This window comes from Filicampus tigris, chromosome 2 (assembly GCF_054856515.1).
Source record: "Filicampus tigris isolate MCC_2025a chromosome 2, RoL_Ftig_1.0, whole genome shotgun sequence".
NCBI lineage: Eukaryota > Metazoa > Chordata > Actinopteri > Syngnathiformes > Syngnathidae > Filicampus > Filicampus tigris.
Genome location: NC_141218.1, coordinates 32,764,549 through 32,785,666, shown reverse-complemented (window position 1 = coordinate 32,785,666; position 21,118 = coordinate 32,764,549). Strand labels below are relative to the sequence as shown.

The 21,118-nt window shown below is 39.1% G+C and overlaps 1 protein-coding gene across 1 annotated transcript; it reads left to right on the top strand.

Annotated features, from left to right (window-relative positions):
• The first annotated feature begins 662 nt into the window (after positions 1–662).
• On the top strand, positions 663–14,239 carry LOC147152073 (transmembrane protein 182-like). The gene is made up of 5 exons (XM_086023735.1): positions 663–833; positions 11,154–11,277; positions 12,823–12,921; positions 13,101–13,238; positions 13,816–14,239. Exons 1-5 carry the CDS (start codon positions 663–665, stop codon positions 14,034–14,036), a joined length of 753 nt encoding a protein of 250 aa, XP_085879861.1. The 3' UTR covers positions 14,037–14,239.
• The last annotated feature ends 6,879 nt before the right edge of the window (positions 14,240–21,118 follow it).

The following is a 21,118-nucleotide window of genomic DNA, read 5'->3' as shown; positions in this document are numbered from 1 at the left end:
GAAAAAGAGATAAAAGTACACATTGTGACATCATACAGAAAAAAAATACCCAGCTATGCTTTCCAGTGACAATGCTCTCTATGCCGAGGTAAGCACTCAGATCATAAAATTATATCCCATGAGATGGTCTCTGCTGGTTTCCGTTCCACAGGTCTCAAAGAAACACCCTAGCTTTGCTTTGGATCAAGACGAACAACAGGGACAAACAAGAGGACAGGAAACAATTACCCGTTACAAGGAATGTATATAACTGTAAAACCTTCCTTGCCTGAGCTCCTATGTTAAAGATTCGAGGGTCATTTGCATCGCCAGTCTAACTTATTTTCAAAGTGCTCCTCCGAGAGTAACACCGAGCTAACAAATACCTTGCGTTCCTTACAGCCTGCACACTTGCCATTTTCATTCAACACAAACAACTAGTCCTCCTCATTGCTCGGCACACCAAGGGTAATTTGAAGAGGACAGCCATGCTTCCTAAAATAACTCTGGTACCCCCGCCTGCTGTCTTTAGTCACTGGAGCTTCTTTCCCCCTCACACCTCCCCGCGTGCCAGGGAGTGGTCCAGAGACCGTTTGTTAGAGTGGACGACGTCGAGGTTTCACTGAGTTCAAACTCTGAAAAGTAAATACGGTAGTTGTTCAAGAGGATTGCTGCTTGTAGCTATGAGGGTGGGAACTACAACCCTAGCTGGGGGCATATTTGGAGCATTGGGGACCATATGTTTCTTTGTGGCCTTTGCTACAGACTACTGGTTGGTGGCCAGTGACAACTGTGGATCTCACAGATGGCGCAGCACAGAAACAATCGTAGAAAAAGATGCCAATGGGACCGAGGTAAGACATGTATGAAGCTTGTTTGCAAAAAAATGGGTGAAGTATAGTATATAAAAAAGGATCCAAAACAGTGTTTCATTGTTTGTTTTTCCACCCAAATTGGCCATATGTAACAGATGTCCAGTAGTTTTTTCTCACTATCGTCATGTTCACTGAGGGTCGACAAATTATGTCCAACACTTCCCACAATATTCCGCAGATTGTCATCAGATTTCAATAACAGATGGTGCAAATATTTAAGGACTAAAGTACTTTCAAAGTCAAATATTGTCCAGCTGCTACTCGTAAGCAATGCTCCAGGAAAGAAACACAAGATACAATATTTTCTCTACTCTGGATTATAATTCTGTATACAAGTGGAATTTTCTACTTAAACCCAACCAAATGATTGTAATTTTTTGAATATACTGTATGTAAACATAACACGATTACTCAGTGTTCTGGGACACTTCATTTTTATTAAATTAAATATTGAATTGTAAGCATGCATGGAAAGAATCAATTACGCAAGCACGCTAAATCTCATATACTGTACACAATACTGCAGGCCACACAAATTGTTCAGTTGTGCCAATGTTCTATCGGCTTTCAGGAGTCCTGCAGCACTAAACGTGTATATTGTATTGCGCACAAGTCTACTTTTGTTGTAGCGATGCTGTAATGATTACGGTAATAGGACACACATCCCTTTAACAACCGTGAAGGAAAAATACCGTCTATTTTAGTATTCGTTTTTGCTGGTCCATCTGATGGACCCAAATTGTGGAATCCGCTTGTATTAAAGCTCCTCCTCCGTTGATATTTTTTTAAAAAAAAGTCCAAATCACTTTATTCCAGATGGACCTGATTGTTTTGTTGTTTCCTTGTATTAACTGTTTCTACAGTATATACAGGTATAGTATATACAGTGGATGTAAGAATTCTACGCGCAAAGGTTTCTTTGATTTAAATAATAACAAAATAAAGCATGTCAAAACGTCTTCCACCATTGATGTGACCTGTCATCTGTACAAGGCACCTGGAAATTTTTTTAGAGAAAATATAAAAAATAACCAGTATGCACACCCTCTTATAACTTGGGATGTCGCTTTGTTTAGAACCAATAACATTCAAACTTATGTTCATTGGGAATCAACACACCTGCCACGATGTAAAGTGCCTCTAATTTACCCCTAAATAATATGTACGTTTTCGTGTAAGCTTTCGCTGACATTTTTACTTACTTTTTTATTTTGTTAAGGCAATTTATATAACTAACTTGCTGCATGTGAATCACACAAGCAGAGAGAAAACCTACAAACATTTACAAACACAACAATTAATGACATTCATAAGCAAAGCAAGGTTTTGTGGAAACTCTGACTCTTATTTGGAATTGTACATAAATCCCTCACCTTTAACTAAAACCCTAGTTTTATCTTCGACCGGAAGAAATACAGCCTAAAAGCATGATACTGCCACCACAATTCTTCACTGTAACTGTCTCATTTCAGTGATGAGCAGCACTGTGCTTGCACCAAACAAATCATTCGGAAATCTCGCCAAAAGGTTTAACCATGGTTCCATTAAACCCTTTGGGAGAGTTCAAGTATGTTTTGAATTCTTTGTAAGATAAAGCGTCGGTCTTGCCATCCTACCCCATAGCCTTGACATACAGGTGGGTGCCAGAAAATTTGAATATCAAGTAGTGTTGTTCCCATACCGATACTGGTATCGAGAACTATCCGATACCACATTAAAACACTGGTATAATGTCAGCAGCGATATGGAACTACTGTACTTCAGCATAGAAACTCCAGCGAGTACAACAGCTAAGTGCAAAATTAGCGGTGCGAAAGTTGCAAGAGGTGGAACTAAAGTGGCCAGGTTCAATACGTCAAACCTGATCAAACATTTGAGGACAAAACATGTGAACAAACACCAAGAGCTTGCGGCGGCGGTGGCAGCGGCAGCGAGCATGATCAAGGGGAATGAACTGCAACAACAAACCCTGCTCAATTTTGGATTTTGGAGTTGAAATTGTTGGATTTTTCTACTGCTTGTTTTTGGTTTCGAAAGTGGATTTGGGAGCGGAAGTTGTTGCGATGGGTCACTAATACTCAAAACAAACTTAAATTAATCCGACACAATCTCTCTCAAAGATACCTCGTGTATACTATTTCTTATTTTTTCCTGTTTCACAAAGGTTTTTAAGTCCGACCAAGCCATGATAGCAATGGTTTTACATCCAAGTGAGTGTTCAGTTCTTTAGAATTACAAGAAAAAAAATGCTCATATATATCTTCTTTTTATTTTTTTTTCAAAAGTCTGGTATCGGTACAGTATCGGCATCGGCTGATACCGCACAGCTGGGCATTGGAATCGGTATCAGGGCCAAAAAATGGCATCGGAACAACACTAATATCAAGGGAGAGTCCATTTATTTCAATAATTTGCTTCAAAAAGTGAAACTTTTATATTGGTTCACCACACACAAAGTGAAATATTTCAAGCCTTTATTTGTTTTAATTTTGATGACTATGGCGGGAAGACACAAAAATAAAAAATCCAGTGTTTCATAAAATTCGAACATCAGGACAAAGCTCAACATTGTTGGCTTCCTGTGTCCCAATCTTAACAGCTAGTTAACGCAAAACAACTGCAGATGATTTCCTCAACCTTGAAATTTTCTCAGTCTAGTTTAGTAAGCTTCAGAATCATCAGGAACACTGCTGACTTTGCTGTTGTGCAGAAAACCACCATTGACACCCTACATAAGAAGAAATGGTCTCAAAAAGAAGGAATATAAGAGGCTGGATCCTCACAGAGCGCTGTGTTAAAGTACATGAACAGAGGGACACGTGGCCACAAAAGGTGCAAAAGTGGCAGGGATGACCCCAGCCTTGAGAGAAATGTCAAGCAATGGTGACTCAGAAATCTGGGGGAGCTTCATTAGGAGTGCAAGAACCACCACATAGAGATGTCTGCATGACATGGACTATAAACATGGTTATAAAATTCCATGGTTCAAGCCACTCCAGAACAAAAAACAACATCAGAAGCATCTGTGCTGGGCTAAGGAGAAAAGGTAGGCTAAAGGATTGTTCCCATGCAGTGGTCCCAAGTCCTCTTTTCAGGTCAATTTTCCATTTTCTTTGGAAGTCAAGGTCCCAGAGTCTGGAGAAGCACAAAAGTCAAACTTCAGTCCGCTCCAGTCCAGTTTGCAGTTTCCATAGACAGTAATGGCTTGGGGAGCCAAGTCAATACAGCTGTCCTTCAGAAAATTTTAGAGAACTTCATGCTTCATGCTTCCCTCTGCCGACAAGCTTTTTGGAGACAGTGATTTTATTTTCTAGCAGGATTTGGCATCTGCCCGCAAGGCCAAAACTACAAATATCTGTTTTACTAGCCATGGAAAAACAGTGCTTGATTGGCCAGAAAACTTGCCTTGACTTGACCCCATTGAAAATGTATGTGGTATTGTCAAGGGGAAGATGAGGGAACAGAAACGCTGAAATGCAGACCATCTGAAGGCCAACATCAAAGCATCTTGGGCTACAATAGCACCTGAACTGTACTGCTCGCCACCATGCCATGCCACCTTGATGCTGTCATGAGTGCAAAAGGAGACTCAACAAAGTACTGAGGGCAGATTACTTTAATACACTTTTCAAAAGGCCAACATTTCTGTTTCATGCTACGTGCAGACCAGTGGCGGCTGCTGGCCATTCAAATGAGGTGAAGCTCAGTTTCGCCTCAGACAGATTATCCAATCATCATGCAGAATTTGTGCGTCCGGGCCAGCCCACTGCCCCATAGACCCCCGGAGACACTGAATGTGCAATAGGTGGGAGCCCAGAATAACCAATGACCATCCAGTTTCACGCAGTGGAACAACTCACTCTACAAAGTAGTAGACCAGAACTGTGCAAAGTGCGGCCCGGGGGCCACAACGCGCCCGCCCGCCCACAGTCTCTGACCGGACCTCGCAACAACCATGAAGTCAAAGTAAAACATACAATATGTGGTGCTTTTATTTTGAACGTTGTGCTTTTATTTTATGTGCACATGCATGTACGATAGTGCAAGCACTAGCAAGTAAGCATTTCGACTTTTGTCTCTGAAGTGTTTGTAACTTGGCAAAGGTTTTGCTATATGTGGCGACTTTTCTGACCCCTGTAGCATCTACCCCCCCCCCCCCCCCCCCCCAAAAAAAAAAAGACAAAAGCGGTTAGCAACATTCTTTTGTGCACGGTGGAAGGAAGAGGGCCAAGAACATTTGGCCTGATAATACAGTACACCAGGGGTCACCAAACCTTTTCCTGTGAGGGCCACATAACCTTCCCCTTCTCTGATGGGGTCAATTTGTAACAGAAAAAGTGTGATGATCACAGGGGTGCCTAAACATAAACATTTATTGTTTTCCAGAAAGCCACACAACCAAATATGAATAACTCTTTCCTCGCTCTTCACAGAAAAAAAGTCAAGAAACAAATAACACTATTAGCGAAATAAATAACACAATTTATTAAATAAATAATACCAAATAACCTTCTCAGAAAATAGTCAGGAAATAAATAACGCTATTTGTGAAATACAATTACACTATTTATGAAATCAATAGGGTGGCACGGTGATCGACTGGTTAGCACGTCCACCTCACAGTGCAGAGGTGGTGGGTTTGAATCCGGCCCAGGCATTCCTATGTGGAGTTTGCATGTTCTCCTAGTGCCTGCGTGTGTTTTCTCCGGCATTCAGGTTTCCACCCACATTCCAAAAACAGGTTAATTGATCATTCTAAATCCTATTTGAGTGCGGTTGTTTGTTTGTCTCTGTGTACCCTGCGATTGGCTAGCAACCAATCCAGGGTGTACCCGGCTGACTGCCCATAGACAGCTGGGATAGGTTCCAGCACCCCCCCCGACGCTTTTGAGGAAAAGCGGTTTGGATAATGCATGGATGAAATCAATAAAAATCAAATAACCCTTTCTGGGTTCTTCACAAAAGAAAAAGTCAGGAAATATGTCAAAACACTATTTATGAAATAAATGATAACTAAAGTTGGGCATCATTTGTATTTGGACGTTTCCAGTTTTGATTCCAGTTCTTTGATTTGATTCCAATTCTTAACAACAACAAAATTGAGTTATTTTTTGACAGATTTATGGATGGATGGCTGTATCAACTTCTCTATTCTTTAATTTCATGAACTTTTTTATTGTTTGGGAACTTCAATATGAGTTATTCAAAGGGCTATTTTTAACCTGCTTATTAATTTTTATATTTTTCATATCTTTTCACAAGAGTGTTATTTTTGAGAACCACAATAATGCGGCAGTTACTTTCATGCATGCAACCAAACACCGATTGATGGGTGTTTCTTTAAAAAGAAAAAAATATATATGACCAAAAATATGCTGCATAATAAGGGCAAGCGAGGAAAATATATCTAATCTAAGCAGTCTATGTAACCATATGTGTGGTGGGCATTCCATCAGACAGACGGACTGGACTGTCAATACAGTTTATAAATATATATATTTTCTAGGGCTGTCAATTTAGCGCATTATTTTCAAAGTTAATCCAACCCCCTTTTGACGCCGTCAATTTGATTGATGTGATTAAGGTTTCCATAGCAACCAGTGGCTGCATTGATAAAGGCTGCTGGTCACCATGATCTATACATGTATCTTGAAAAAAAAAGCTTTAGAGTAGATAAGGCGTTACATCTGCTTCAAAATATTGACGATGAGGTTGAATTGCTCGGCAGACACATGCACTGCTGTCACTTGCTTAGGGTTGGGCACCGAAACCCCGGATTCGAGTGGGATCAGTTCCATCATTCCGGTTCACCCGGAACCGTTCAGATTTTAGAATGTCGGTGCTAAGTTTCGATTCCTAGTTAGCCACGCGGAAGGGACACGAACAAAGTACGACCGATTCAAAAAAATGCTCCTGCCGCAGAAGATGTGTAGCAATAGCACGTTAGCTCACACCCACTTGTGCTCAGCTCCTTGGCTCGCTTCGTCCCAGCCTGAAAGCGTGGGCAGCGGCGGCGGCGGCGACTCTGGGCGGGCCCTTCCCACAGATCTCCACAGTTTCGGCGGCCGCTGGTACATCGTGGTGGCAGCAGTCTTCACGGGGTCGGTCATCCTACCCGGGCCGGCCCGGCCGGCTCATTCGGCCGACGCCTAGCCATAGAATGACGCGATGCAGCTCATGACCCAAAGTCAGAATCGGCTAAGTACGTCTAATTGCAACATTGAACCAACAAGTTCAACACACAAGTGCACATATCCAGCTAATATTTATCTTAGATCACACGTGGCTGCAGCATATACATAAATACTGTACATACAGATACATCCTATGGTTACATAGACTGCTTAGATTAGATAGACTTTTCTTGCTTGCCCTTAAAATGCAGCGTTATGCTTGTTATATATATTTTCTCTCTAAAGCAAGACAAGACAAGCCAATCAATTGGTGTTCAGTAGCATGCTTTTAGTAACAGCTGAAAGACGCACGCGTGCGTGTGTGCGAATGTATATGTGTGTGTTTGAAAAGGGCTGAGGGGCTGTTCACGTGAGTTGAATTCATTGCTTGTTTTTTTCAAATGAAGGAATGTCAACCCAAACTTTCTGTTACTAAAAGACGCACGCGTGTGTGTGTGTGTGAGTGTATGTGTGTGTTTTAAAAGGGCTGAGGGGCTGTTCCTGTGAGTTGAATCCAATGCTTGTTTTTTTCAATTGAAGTGAAAGTCAACCCAAGAATATGTTCTATGCAGGCCCCCCAGGTCAAACAAGGCATTCTGATTAATATTGTGTTTGTGGAATATAAGTTATAAAATCCATCCATTTTTTACCATCTCAGGGGTCGGCCATTTTATTACTTTTATTACTTCTGTCAACTTCTGTCAACTGATGTGCTGAGGGTTCAAATAATGACCAATCATGGCTCAGTTTCAGAAAACAGGTGAGCTGTGATTGGTTGTTACGTGTGCCCTGAGCAACTGTGATATCATTTTCAGTTAAAAGACGTGACAAAATGGCCGCCCCCGGTGATGACTAAAAACAGGTGGATTAACTCTTATTCCACAAACGCAATATTTATCAGAATGCCTTGTTTCAACTAGTGGGCTTGCATGGAGCATATTCTTAAAAAATACTATGTTTGGGTTGAATTTTCTTTAATGAAGTATTTGCATAAGAAAATCAATCCTCTTATTCATGTTACGGGTATTCAAATTCAAGAAAATAATGGGACCGAAAAATCAAGGGATTTTTTTACAATAAATAAAATGTGATTAACTACAAGTTAACTATGAAAAAAATGCGATTAACTACGATTAAAAATTTTAATTCGCTTGACAGCACTAATATTTTCAAAAGCATGTAGAAATACAAAACCGTTGCTGGCACAATACAACAATTACTCAGTCACAAAGTTAATTGAAAAACTTAAATTTACACAATTTTTAATAGATTAAAATAATCAGCAGTCTCAAAAGACTTAATTATGCAAAAAGTCAAATAACATGCCACCTAAACATTGCACGGTTCAGAATATAACCAAAGTAGAAAAAATAGTCACATGCAGGCTTCACTTGAATAAACTATTCAATGAGTTCCTAAATTGAAACGACTCAGGAACTTGGTTTTTGTCTTGTGCATAGACAAACTATCATGTGCATTTGTCAACGAGAATATTCTTTGGATTTCACTGGGTCATTGTAACCCTTCGCCTGTACTCTGTCTCTGCTAGGCTTTTTGGCATTTTAGTGTTTTTCCCCTTCAAATTAAGATAAAATATTAAATAGAATATTGTTAAAATCAGAAAGATCTATGTATGACATATGTATCCATGTATTGTATTATTTAAAACTTACTTCATTCAAAAATAAACATCATATTGTCAGTACCGAAATGTTTTGGTAGTGACCGTTTCGGTAGTGACGTTTTATGATAGTTGTTGACAATACTCAACAATGCTAGGCACAATGTGCCTACCACAGACAGTTTTGAGCATGTGTACAGAGATAGAAAACAGTACATTTAGCATTAAAATCAAAAGTGCTCATTTTATTGCCGAAATGAGGTGTTCGGTAGTGACGCTCCTTAAAACCACATGCTGATTTTGAGACTTTGGAGGGCACATAACTTAATTATGCTGCCAACTAATTACTCACCATGTGGCCAGTGATGAACATGAAAGTAATGTCTCTTACTGGTGAAATTTCTGGGGATGTGGCTAAAACTAAGCCTTGCCTACAGACAAATACTCTTTGCGTTTCGGTAGTGACATGAAAAGTTGTGACAGGTTTTTTTTACATAAAAACTTCTAATTTGAAAAAAATCTACAAAATTTATTTGAAAAAAAATTTAAATCTTTCACCATACATTTAAAAGCAACCAAAATGTTCTATTAAAGTAAAGTATGTTTTAGATTGGCAAAAATCTTGTACATTTTATTTTCATGAATTGAAATTTAGGAGTTAGAGATTGGGACAGCCACCTCCTAATGCAATATAAAAGATGACTTTTTATACAATCAGTTTAATAGTATCTCAATTAATGCCTTGTGGTAAAATAGATCATAACACGATATGACAAAATATGCAAGGTCTGAACACTTCATTGTTTTTTAAAATTTGATTTTCATTGTGGGACAGCAATTTCAACCAATTCGGTAGAATGGCTCATATATGGAAACTTGCCGCCGGGATCGCTGAGCTTCGGTCTGCATGCAGTATGAGAAGGAAATCGTGTCAGTTACCTGAGATAAGTAGTTGATTCTAAACAAAAGATGAAGGTATTCTAGTGTATATTTAATCAATGAAATGTACACACAGCAGTACATATTTCAACCTTTTTTGGGTTCGGTGGACAAAGCTTTTAAGAAGCTGAGTTGCAGTCTAGAGCAATTGCCACTGGTGCCGATTGTGTGCTGTGAGTCAATTGTCAGCAACACAGGTGTGCGTCAATGACGAACTGACGGGACCTTACATCAGTACTGACGAAATGCCCACCTCTGTTCAGACTGAGATTTTCGGAGGTCGAGACCGAGCGTCCGGGCCAGCCCACTGCCCAAGACCAAGACTGTATAGCAAAGAAAAATCCCGCCCCCCCCCAAAAAAAAACAAAAAACAGAATGACCGGTATCTTTTTTTTTCATTCTGCTATGTTGTTTTTGAAATAGTACAATGAAATCAAACCTAACCAATTTTTTTTACTTCTACAAATTATGCAATCTTACACTCTAAAAAACGTTGGGTTAAAATAACACAATTTGGGGGAAAAAATGGACTGATACACAAATTGGGTCAATTTGACCCACTTTCATGCATTGTTTAGTACAAAACAGTCCATTTTGGGGGGTTGTTTTGTGCATAACTATTAACTACACATTTTGTTCTGCAAAAACAACCAAGAAAGTTGGGTCAAAATGGCCCAAGTTGTGGATCTGTCCAATTTTGATCTAAAATTGTGTTATTTTCAACCCAACTTTTTTTTAGAGTGTACTTATTAAAACTGAATTGTCCTGACAAGCTATGACAATTGTCATTTGACAAAGAAAATTTGACAGAAAAAGTCAGGAATAATGCTTAAATTGCTTGCTTGGCAAATCAACCATAATTAACTCTTGGTTATGGAAACCAAATTTAACGACTTTAATGCAGTCACCATCATTCACACTCTGTGTGCAGGGGGCGTGGCACACCAGGCGACACCGGAAAGGCAGCGTAGGACCAATATTCTGCATTCCTCACTGATCACCGTAGTACTGGCCTAGTCTCGACCGGTCTTGATCAGAAATCCAAAATCCGCCCTGTCCGAGGCGAGACAAGACTGAGTACAAATTAGATTCTGAGACGAGACTTAGACCCTTAAAAAGACTTGGTCTCGTGACCGGTCTGGTCTCGGTGCGTAAATGGCAGACTTCAATCGATGGGTGTTAGGGCATTTGGGTATAACTTTATTTTCCCTCTTCTGCACCAAGGAGAATATGGCTCGAAGTGTATAGGCACATGTTAATGAGAGCTACCAGTGCTGAAAAGTAAGTGTTTCATTTTCCATAAGAGGTTGATTAAAGTTTCTCTGTGTCATCAATCATGTTTTGGACAAGTCAGTGGAATTTATGAGCATGCATGTTTTATAAGTTCCTCCTGAAAGCTGCACAAACCTCTGGATCAGAACCACATTGGAGTCCTTGGAATATTTCACTTAGCAATGTGGGCCCTCAAAGTAGCAGCACAGCCACATGTCGACTGACTGACAGATGCTTCAGCTGTCGTGTCTTTATTTGACAACTGATGTCAGCTTGTTTCTTTTTATTCCTCAGCTGCAGTTTGTGAAATCAGTCACCATCTCTCCTGCGTTTCTCACCCTCCAGCATGAAGGCTTTTTTTGGCGCTGTCTGTTCCACGTGGAATCCACCGCAAATGAAGTCTTGGCAACGTTTTTCAGTATGTGAAAGACTTTGCAATGACGCTCGTTTTGATCTGTATAGCGCTGTACTGGACAAGGGGCCAGACTTGTTCTCTTCCCGTATGATGCAAAAAAAATAAATAAATAAGATGCAAATAAACGAACATTTAATTATGAAACTATAGAAAGAAAAACTAAAACATAATTGTGTACGATTGAAATCTTGAACATATTTCAATGAATACAAATGCAATGTAACAAGATACATACAAAATATACTGTTTTCCCAACTATTAGGCGTTTGTGGTTCATGTTCATATTCGTAAATAGTCAATGCAGATTTTTGGGACAGAAGTATTGTATGTTTATTTATACTTTTTCAAATGACTCAAAATCTAGTTTTCTACATTATCATGCACAACAGTTTAAAAAAAACCAAATAGGCTCTAAGAAACTCTGTGGTATTTCTGTCATGAAAGAGACCTCCCTTTTTAAAAGCAGACTTATGTTGACCCAAAAACATTCTCAAACATGAAAGTAAAAATTGTTAACGTTACCGTTGCATAGAAGCTCCTCTTCAATATCAAATAGAAATAAAAATAACCCTCATCCATTGAAATCATTAGCATTTGTCAGCAGACAGATCTTTCTTTTTCAACATTATGCGTTCAAATTGTCACTTGCTTAATAATGAAACACTTCATAATAATCATCCAAATAGACAGAAGAAATATATCAAATTTTCTTGTATCTGTACCTTTGTCTCGCGGCAACATTTTTTACTCCCTTCTCTCATTCACACAAACCTGAGCAGAGTTTGGTGATAACTTGAATGTGAAGTTGTGATTATGCAGAACATAATCATGCAAAATCCGTCTTTCGTACTTTACTGGTTTATATGTCAACATAGATTGGCTGGCAACCCGTTGAGGGTGTCCCCCGCCTACTGCCCAAAGACAGCTGGGCTAGGCTCCAGCACACCCGCGCCCCTCGTGTGGAGCGCTTCAGATAATGAAAGATGGATGGATGGATGGATGGATGCAAACATAATTGCAAATGAAAAGGATAACTAATAAAACCAAAACTAATAGTGGCATATGGTTTTTGCACTACATACAGTGCTTAACAAATTTACAACTTATTAGACCACTGTAATGTTTAAGCCACACAGCTGCTCTCAAATCGCAGCATAGAAAACTCCATTGCTGTTCTGCAATGGTTAATAGACCAGTGAAGCTCTTCAACTGAAATCGCATTTTTGATGCTAAAACATAATTATTACTGTTATTCATGAATCAAAGAGTACATAGTGAAGCACAGTAATTTTTTAGGATGCAAAATTCTTGTTATTTTCTAATTTCAATCAGTTGATTATTTTTAGTGGTTGATTGTTACATTTGATTTATTCTCCGACTTCTCAGAGAAGCCCAGTCTCACGCTGTCTCAAATTTGGGTTTCAGAAGGTGGATTCATAACGCCTCATTTCTTTGCAAATGTGATTACTATAACAACAACAACATTTTTGTATATTGCTTGGTCCTTTTTTTTTTCTATTCAAACTGTGTTTTTTCCTTTACTCATAGCAAATCAACCATCATCCAAAGTGTGTATCCATGGCTACCTTTTCCCATTACCAGTTGCGCGCGGACGAGTACCTCATCACAGTTATGATGCAACAGCAGGTAGTGAACATTTAAGTCATGACTCTATTTACAGTTGTTGAGAATATTATTTTACATTCGCACTGTATCACGAACCGCCTGTTGGTGAACATAATTTTTCCAGTCAAAAATATCACAGACACGCACTTTACACACAGGTTGGATTTTCACTAATGGTGATGTGCTTGTATTTCTGTCAGTGTTTCGAGGTTTCTGGACAGTTTTTATAATCCTTGCACTGGCCTGCGCGCTGACAGGATGCTTCCTACTGGTCTGCGGGGTCCCCTTTATCAGCCATAAACTCTACAAGCTGGGCGGAACTTTTCTCATCATTGCTGGTAAGATAACCTTTAGCTATGCGAATAGAGCGTGAAATACATACAATAGTATTGGGACAACTGGCCATTCATTATACTCTACTTTTTAACGCACAAAATGTGGCGTTGCCCCCTTTTGCAGCTATAGCTATTTTTACTATTCTGTGCAATCTACAATCTGAGTGTATCTTTGCTGATACATCAAGAAGAACATTTGTGAGGTCAGAAAGTGACGTAGGATCAGAGAAGTTTATAATCTTTGTTCTACTTCATACTGAAAGTGTTTGATGGAGTTGAGGTGAGGGCCAGGAACTTATTGCTCACCCAACCATGCGTTTATGTGTTTATTTTGAGCACTGGAACACATCATGGCCACGCTGAAACAAACTTCCGCAAACATCAAAGTCATAAAATTATTGAAAGGCCAAAGGATGGTTATTTGTTTGTTGTTTATTTGTATTTTGCAGCTGTCTGTTACATGACAGCCACACCCTGCACACACTGTTGGTATGATTACTATGTGTGTAAACATCGCTACCATGCTAATAGTAAAAACAGGAAGAGCCTTATCGGTCGCCTGATGTGTATTTCTCCACAGCATGCTTGTTCCTCTTTGTGTTGCTGCTCTTCATACTTTGGATGGAGGTGGTGGATGTGAAGCGTTACATCCTCCAGGAGAGAGGGGAGCTATGTATCGATATGCAGGTCTCGGTGCTCTATGGCCTGTCGTTTATGGTGGCTGCAGCTGGCGTGCCCCTGGAGCTCCTCTCTGGATTGATCTTCGTGCTTGTGGGACGAGCGCTGCTTGCCAACAAGTGAGCAAGGCCATCTGGCGTCAAAGACGATACAACTGACCTTTTTGTGTCCTGCACGGGGACTGAGCAAAGATTCGTTCCAAATCACATCATCGTCCTTCGAAGGCATTGCTGCAGAGACATTTAGGGAGGAAATAGACCTGAATGTAAAGAGTCTGTGCGCCTAGATTGCACCACCCCTGAAAATTTGTTTGAAAATGTACTGCTTATTTTATTCAAGTAGGATCAAATTTAACTGAAGTATCTTTTCATCCATTAAAATGATTGGGATTTCTTCATATTTTCCAATCGCTTTTTGTGATATCATAAATGTTCATTTCTCACCAGAATTTCGTGTCAATGCCAGGATTTTATTTTATTTTTTTTATTTCATGTAAAACGGGTTGCTTTATGAAAGAGGAAGTTGGATACAAACCAACCATTATTAAAACAGATATACTGTTGTTATGCTTAAAATGCCAAAAAGCAACTGTATCGAAAACCATCTTATACAGTCGTTGTTCGTAGAACGCTTCTCTGAGCTTTTCTTTTATAGGTACTATGCTACATCTGTGTTGTTATCCCAGGAACATTATCTTGCCTGACTTTGTCATCCTCCGATTCAATCAAACGGGAACTACTCCCCAACCACAAAACTCAACAATCTAATAATTTATTAGTCAGTGTGCAAGTCAAACGCGATTGTTTAAATTGTCCATTTATCTAGCTAGCTATGATCTAATGTATCTTTCATGTAATTTGTAGACTCCTGTATAAGAACTTAAGGACAAATTAAAAAAAAAAATGTAGCCTCCAGTTGACCAATTATGAGGTAACAGTTAAGTCAAGTCTTTAGCATATTACCAAAGGTTCATGCAGTATGTTACATACATGAAAGAAGCTTTGATAATATTTTATTAAAACTATCAGTTTTTAATTATTCAATTCACCAATATCCGCATTTTTCAATGCTGTAAGCGACACAAAGGGAGGCGATGTAACTGTTTCCTGTCCTTTGGCAAGGGATCAAACAGACTGGAGTGGAGCAAGACTATGGTGAGTGGCTGGATGGACCGGAAACTCCATTTATTTGGACAAGGAGGGGGATGAAGGAGTGGAAGGATGACAATGAGTTTGCTTGGGACAAGAACTGATATGCATTTTGGATATCCAAGGAGGCTTTGAAAACTGAACCACTGGTTGACATGCAGCGTCCAGTCACCCAGCACTAACTCGCAAATCCAAGCTCTTATTTCCTACCAGTGATCCCATTTCAACCAACATCATTCAGCCATCCAGCTTGTCCTTCTTAGGTTCATGGATGAGCTGAAGCCTATCCCATATGACTTCAAACGCGAGGCGGAGTATATAATGGACTGGTCGTCACTATATCATTCACAGAGCACGTGAATGACCAAGTGACCAACAGTCCCAATTAAACCTTTGGGCAATTTAGAGTCTTCAGCTGTCTAACCCGTAGGCCACCTTGCTGCCCACCAACATTATAGTTATCATTTTAATCCAACATGGAAACATCATTGTTCACAGATATCCATCATAGGTTTGAAACCAACATATGTTTTGGGTCAAAATATTCCACCAAAGTCAAGTTTAGAATTCTTTCTAATTTATTTATTTATTTGCAGACACGGGTTCATACAACCAACACAAAAGAAACACACAGGGGAAAAAAAGATAAACGAGAAAGGGTACAAAACTGCACATATTAAAATGTATACAAGGCATGGCACCAATGCAGTCTGATCTTAGAAGTAAACCTATAACAACTTTTCACTGGGCTGACAAGGGCTTTAAGTGTATGGTTCTCTGTCGTGTCTACTCGACAGATGAAGGTATAAATTAGCTGTCTGAGTAGTGCATCAAATGTTGGTATTCTTTTCACCACAAATAATTGACTAGCACTGTACCACCTTGGTACTCGAAGAAGGAGCCTCAGTGCGTCATTATAGGCAACTTTTAGCCTCTGTAAACTCGACTTCTTGTAGTTGGACCATAGCTGAGCAGTGTAAAATATATGTTTTGAACAAAGAGCACTTAACAAAATCAGAGCACATATAAAACTTTCTAATCAACAAATTCGCCTGGGAGTATATTTTACGGCGCTGACGAAAGATATCTTTGTCATCCATCAAGTCCTCAGATATGATATGGCCAAGATATTTCGTTTTTTCACACACTGCAAGTGGACTGTTTGATAAATAAAACATTAGGAAACATAATTTCCTATCCCCAGCACTTCTAACTATCATTATATGACTTTTTTTTTTTGCATTATACAAAATATCATGACTTGTGCCATAGAGGGAGCACATTTTCAGCATCTGCTGCAAACCAGCACTATATGGGCGAAAGAACCAGGTCATCTGCATTTATTAGTGTATGACCCACCAGACAACCTGTATTGGATCCATTTAACTGAATTGATAAATCATCCATATAGACATTAAATAAAATAGGAGATAATGTTCCTCCTTGTCTTACTCTGTTACTAACACAAAAAGGAGCATCTTCCCATTTAACTTGAAATGTTTGATTGGCATACCAATAGAAGAATTGGTATGGTAGAATTCTTACTAAAAGTTTAGTGACTCCTCTGCACAGCAATTTCAAAAACAGTTTTTCATGGTTAATACTACCAAAAGCCTTAGATGCATCAATGAAGCATAAAAAAAAAACAGATGAATTGAGTCTTCTGTACTTTGATAAAATCTCTTTAAGTGCACAAATACAGAGATCCGTACTATGTTTTGTTTTTGAAACCAAATTGAGGTCAGTTGAGGGGAGAAACATTACCAGCTTCGACATCAGAATTCTTTCCAGTACTTTAGACAAGATACTGGCTAAAGCAATTGGTCGATAATTGTCTATACTATTTAATTTTACGGCCTTGTCTTTAAGTACTGGCACTAAAAGTACGGACATAATAGCGTTGGGCAAGATACCACGGACAAGGAGACCAGTGAAGCACATGGATAGCAGTGGATGGAGTCTGTAGCTGGCATATTTCAGACGTTCTGCATTAACGCAATCCATACCACATGCTTTAGCGTTTTCCAGCATATTAATAGCATCATAGATATCGATGCCCTAACTATCACATCTACTGTGAGACCAATATGGTCATGATCAGCAAGAATTTTATTGCTTTTTACACAGTTAAAGAGATTATAATAATGCTCCCGTCATACCTCAACTATATTTTTAGGGTTGCTAACACCCTCAATATCTGCAGGCAGTGGAGTCTTGCTGTTATTCATGACCTTGACCTCTTTGCAGAAATTTTTATTTTGAAGCTTTTTAGCAAGCGAGTCTGCTCTCATTAAGTTTTCATTTTTCTTAATAAAACGGAGTGCATTTTTAAATCTAGCGTTTGTGAGCTTCTTATTATCTAATAACGCACCCTGTCTGGGTCTGCCTGCGATTGACCAGAGTCTAAAGGCCTCTCTAGCAGCAGCATGTTTCTCAGCCACAAACTCATTCCACCCAGCCCTGACATTGACCTTGCATTCATATTTATCAAAGGGTGCAGTGGAAGCATTAAGACAGTTCACAATATCATCATACATAGCACAGAGATTTTCAGCATAATGTGCCACCTTACAGCTCACATCTGAGCTCATGTATGAACAGCGTCTTAATTGGAGAGGTTTTAAGGAGACACTGACCCTTCATGAACAGTAAGTTCATTTATCACCCCAATAAACATTTTTAATGATCTAAATGGATTATTTGCATGATTCTACTAAAATACAAGATGATCCACTTTCATCATACTGTGTGATGTATTGTGCCTTGACAACAAAACCAAATCAACAGTTAGCTAATACTGCATAAGTGCTCTGTGCAACTGATTCTCTAATGTTTAGAGTTTCCCAAATTCATATTGTTCATGTTAAATTATAGAAATGACAAAATATAATATACAAAAATAAGTAAGTAAAGTTGATTTATAGAACACAGTTAAACATAGCTGGCACTGAACCAAAGTGATGCACCATGTGCATCAGGTAAAGAAAGAACGAAAGAAAGGAAGAAAGAAAGAAAGAAAGACAGAAAGAAAGAAAGAAAGAAAGAACGAAAGAAAGAAAGAAAGAAAGAAAGAAAGAAAGAAAGAAAGAAAGAAAGAAAGAAAGAAAGAAAGAAAGAAAGAGAGAAAGTTGTAAATGAGAGGGTTAAGACTAAAAACGAATCAAAAGACAAGCACTACTGTCCATACAGTACATACGTGTAAGACATTTTAGATTTGAATATTGTTATTAGTATGATTTGGTGACAAAATGTTATCATGTAATTCATCTTAAAGTCATGGAAGGTATACATTATGTTTGAATATAAATACAAAGTGTGCACTCTAAAAACAGTTGGGTTAAAAATAACACAATTTGGGGTTGAAAATGGACCGATCCACTAATTGGGTCAATTCGACCCACCTTCTTATGTTGTTTTGTACAAAACAGCCCAATTTTTGGGGTTGTTTTGTACAACACTATACCCATTTTCTGGGTTGTTGTCTGCAACGACATCCCATAAAGTTGGGTCAAATTGACCCAAGTAGTGGATCAGTCCATTTTTAACCCAAAATTGTGTTATTTTTAACCCAACTGTGTTTAGAGTGTGTCAAAAGAAGTTAAGCGTCGACAGAAGAAAGGAGCTGCATCTGAAAAGCTGTCTATGTCGAAACAATTCATTCCCACAAGTAGCCAGCTGAGGTCTCTGCAGCTCTCCTCTTCAGAAAGAACGCTTTCCATGTATGGTTGGACACAAGGAAGAATTATGGTGAGGAAAGTACCGTCAAGGAAGGGAAAACGCACAAAGCAATGCCAAACAGAAATTTGAACTGACTGTGTTGCTATTGTTGTTGTTGTTTTTCTTTCTTTTCTTTCTGACCTCCCTTATTAATACAATAATGTCAATCCCTTAAAAAAAGTTTAATTTGTAAATTGGATACAAGGAATAGAACCAGTCACTTCATTAGGTACACCTGCATTGTGCATATAATATGTACTCAACCAATTTTTGGTCCACAAATATGATGCATTGATCTATAATTTTAGTTTGCCTAAATTAATCTTTTTATTTATTTAATTTTAATTTATAATGTGGTCACTCACTACATCACATTTTAAGGGTTTAGGTTTTTCCCTTTAACTTTTAAAGAAGGGAAAAATATTACTAAAACTAACCTAATATGCTTTTCTAAAGGCAGAATTCAATTGATCAGATTGTGCAGGTATACCTAACATTGTGGCCACATTAAGTACTATACAAATTAGCATTAGATAGTGTGAATTTACATCCTTTTTTCACGAGCGTTATTCTGTGCAACAAAAAGGCAGGCCATTACAGGAACAGGAACGCTTCCCACCCCTCAGTCCTCTGGACGGTGCAGCAGGACCGAAACGCAAGTGAGCCCTAATCCAGTCAAAGACAGGATACACTTGTGAGAACTCTGTTTTCCATGCTCTAACCCCCTAACAGTAGTGAGCCGATTACCTGCTCGGTGTGTGTGAGCCCTCTGAGTGTGTGCCTGCGTGCGTCCGTGCGCATGTGTGTGTGTGTGTGTGTGTGTGTATGCTGGTTATTTCCCATATTGCGAGGACATAAGTCCATTGACATAGGTACATGTTTGAGTGTTACCCTCTCTACTGGAGGCCGTTACTGTCGCTTAGCTCAAAGGAAGTGTGGGAGTGGGGCAGCAAAAGGTCCTCTAAAATGCTGCAAACACAATTTTAAGTGTTATGTAGATATGCCTGAATGTGTGTGTGTGTGTGTGCTTGTGTGTGTATGTATGTGAAAGTACACTGTTCCTCACAGATAAAGACTTTTTTCCTGTCAAAAATGCCTACCTAGATAAGTGCTGATATGAGAGAAAAGCTAGCCTTTTGGCATCACTCCTGGGTTTTTGTTTTTTATTTTTTTTGTTTCTTTTGTACATCCCAAATCCCCAGGAACGGACCTACCTCCTCTAAGGACACACACACACACACACACACATACACGCACTCACGCACACGCACACCCACGCTACTAATCTGTTTTGAGGGTTTAAGGTGGAGAGGCAGCAGGTGGAGGGATAAAGAAGAGTTGCCGTGTGCATTTCTTTTTCCATTTTTGTATAAATAACAAGAGATGACTTATGAAAGACATCCCTCCCCTCGACACACATGCGCACGCACCCCCACGCGCACACACAGTGTGGTAAATGCAGGCAGATTATGCTTGAGACAGTCACAGCTCCTGCCTTCAATTAACCTCACAAAGACAGGATCACTTACAAACAGATGATGATAGCAGAAGGCAGTAAAAAGGTTGAACTAATGGAGAAGGGGATCATGTTTTAAGTGTTTTCCCCTTTTCAAACAAAATATGCAATTGTGGGTCTGTGTAAAAGCAATCTCTTATTTTTTGGTCAAAACATGGCAAAGTACAGTCCATAATTGTACTTGTTGGAAATGCAAAAATCTACTGACTGCTGTTTCTCTGTCCGTAACATATGGTGGACAGACTGTGTCGGAGAAACTACACGTTACTTAACATCCTTCTAACGACCTTCTATTTTGGCATCATATTATAATAGTTTGTCCTATGGGGGAAAAACATGCCTGGTTGTACAAAACTCGGGAGTTCACACCACTGGCACAGCAAAGAGGCCTCAGTGTCCCTTGCACGACTTTTAGTTGAGGAGCATCAAAAGAGGCATTTTGCGCGTGTCTGGATTTTTCTTGGTTTATAGACTATTTTGTAAAGAGACAAAAATGGGAGAAGGGTAAAATATACTATACACTGTAAATAAGTGGAATCCCATTCCAAAGAGTATACTACAGAGTAAGCATGATAGTTGTAGTTTGTTTTATTTTTACTTTCAGTTTTAACAATGACCATTTAAGAAGGTGCAATTTGCATGCACACGCAACACCCCTCACCTTTAAATGACACCTTTAGTCATTAAAGTTAAAAGTCATTCTTACCTTGTTTCTTATTTGTACAATTGTATGAGAGCTGTAAGTGATAGTAAATGTTTTGTGCTTTCCATTGTTTACAATCGCACTACAGTATTCAGCCTCCAACCGTGAACATCCACGGTCA

Excerpts from the sequence above, each read along its gene's own strand:
- LOC147152073 (XM_086023735.1), top strand. The coding sequence starts at position 663 with ATGAGGGTGGGAACTACAACCCTAGCTGGGGGCATATTTGGAGCATTG. Across the intron at positions 11,278-12,822 it reads AGTCTTGGCAACGTTTTTCA|CAAATCAACCATCATCCAAA; the intron begins GTATGTGAAAGA and ends CTTTACTCATAG. Across the intron at positions 12,922-13,100 it reads CAGTTATGATGCAACAGCAG|TGTTTCGAGGTTTCTGGACA; the intron begins GTAGTGAACATT and ends TATTTCTGTCAG.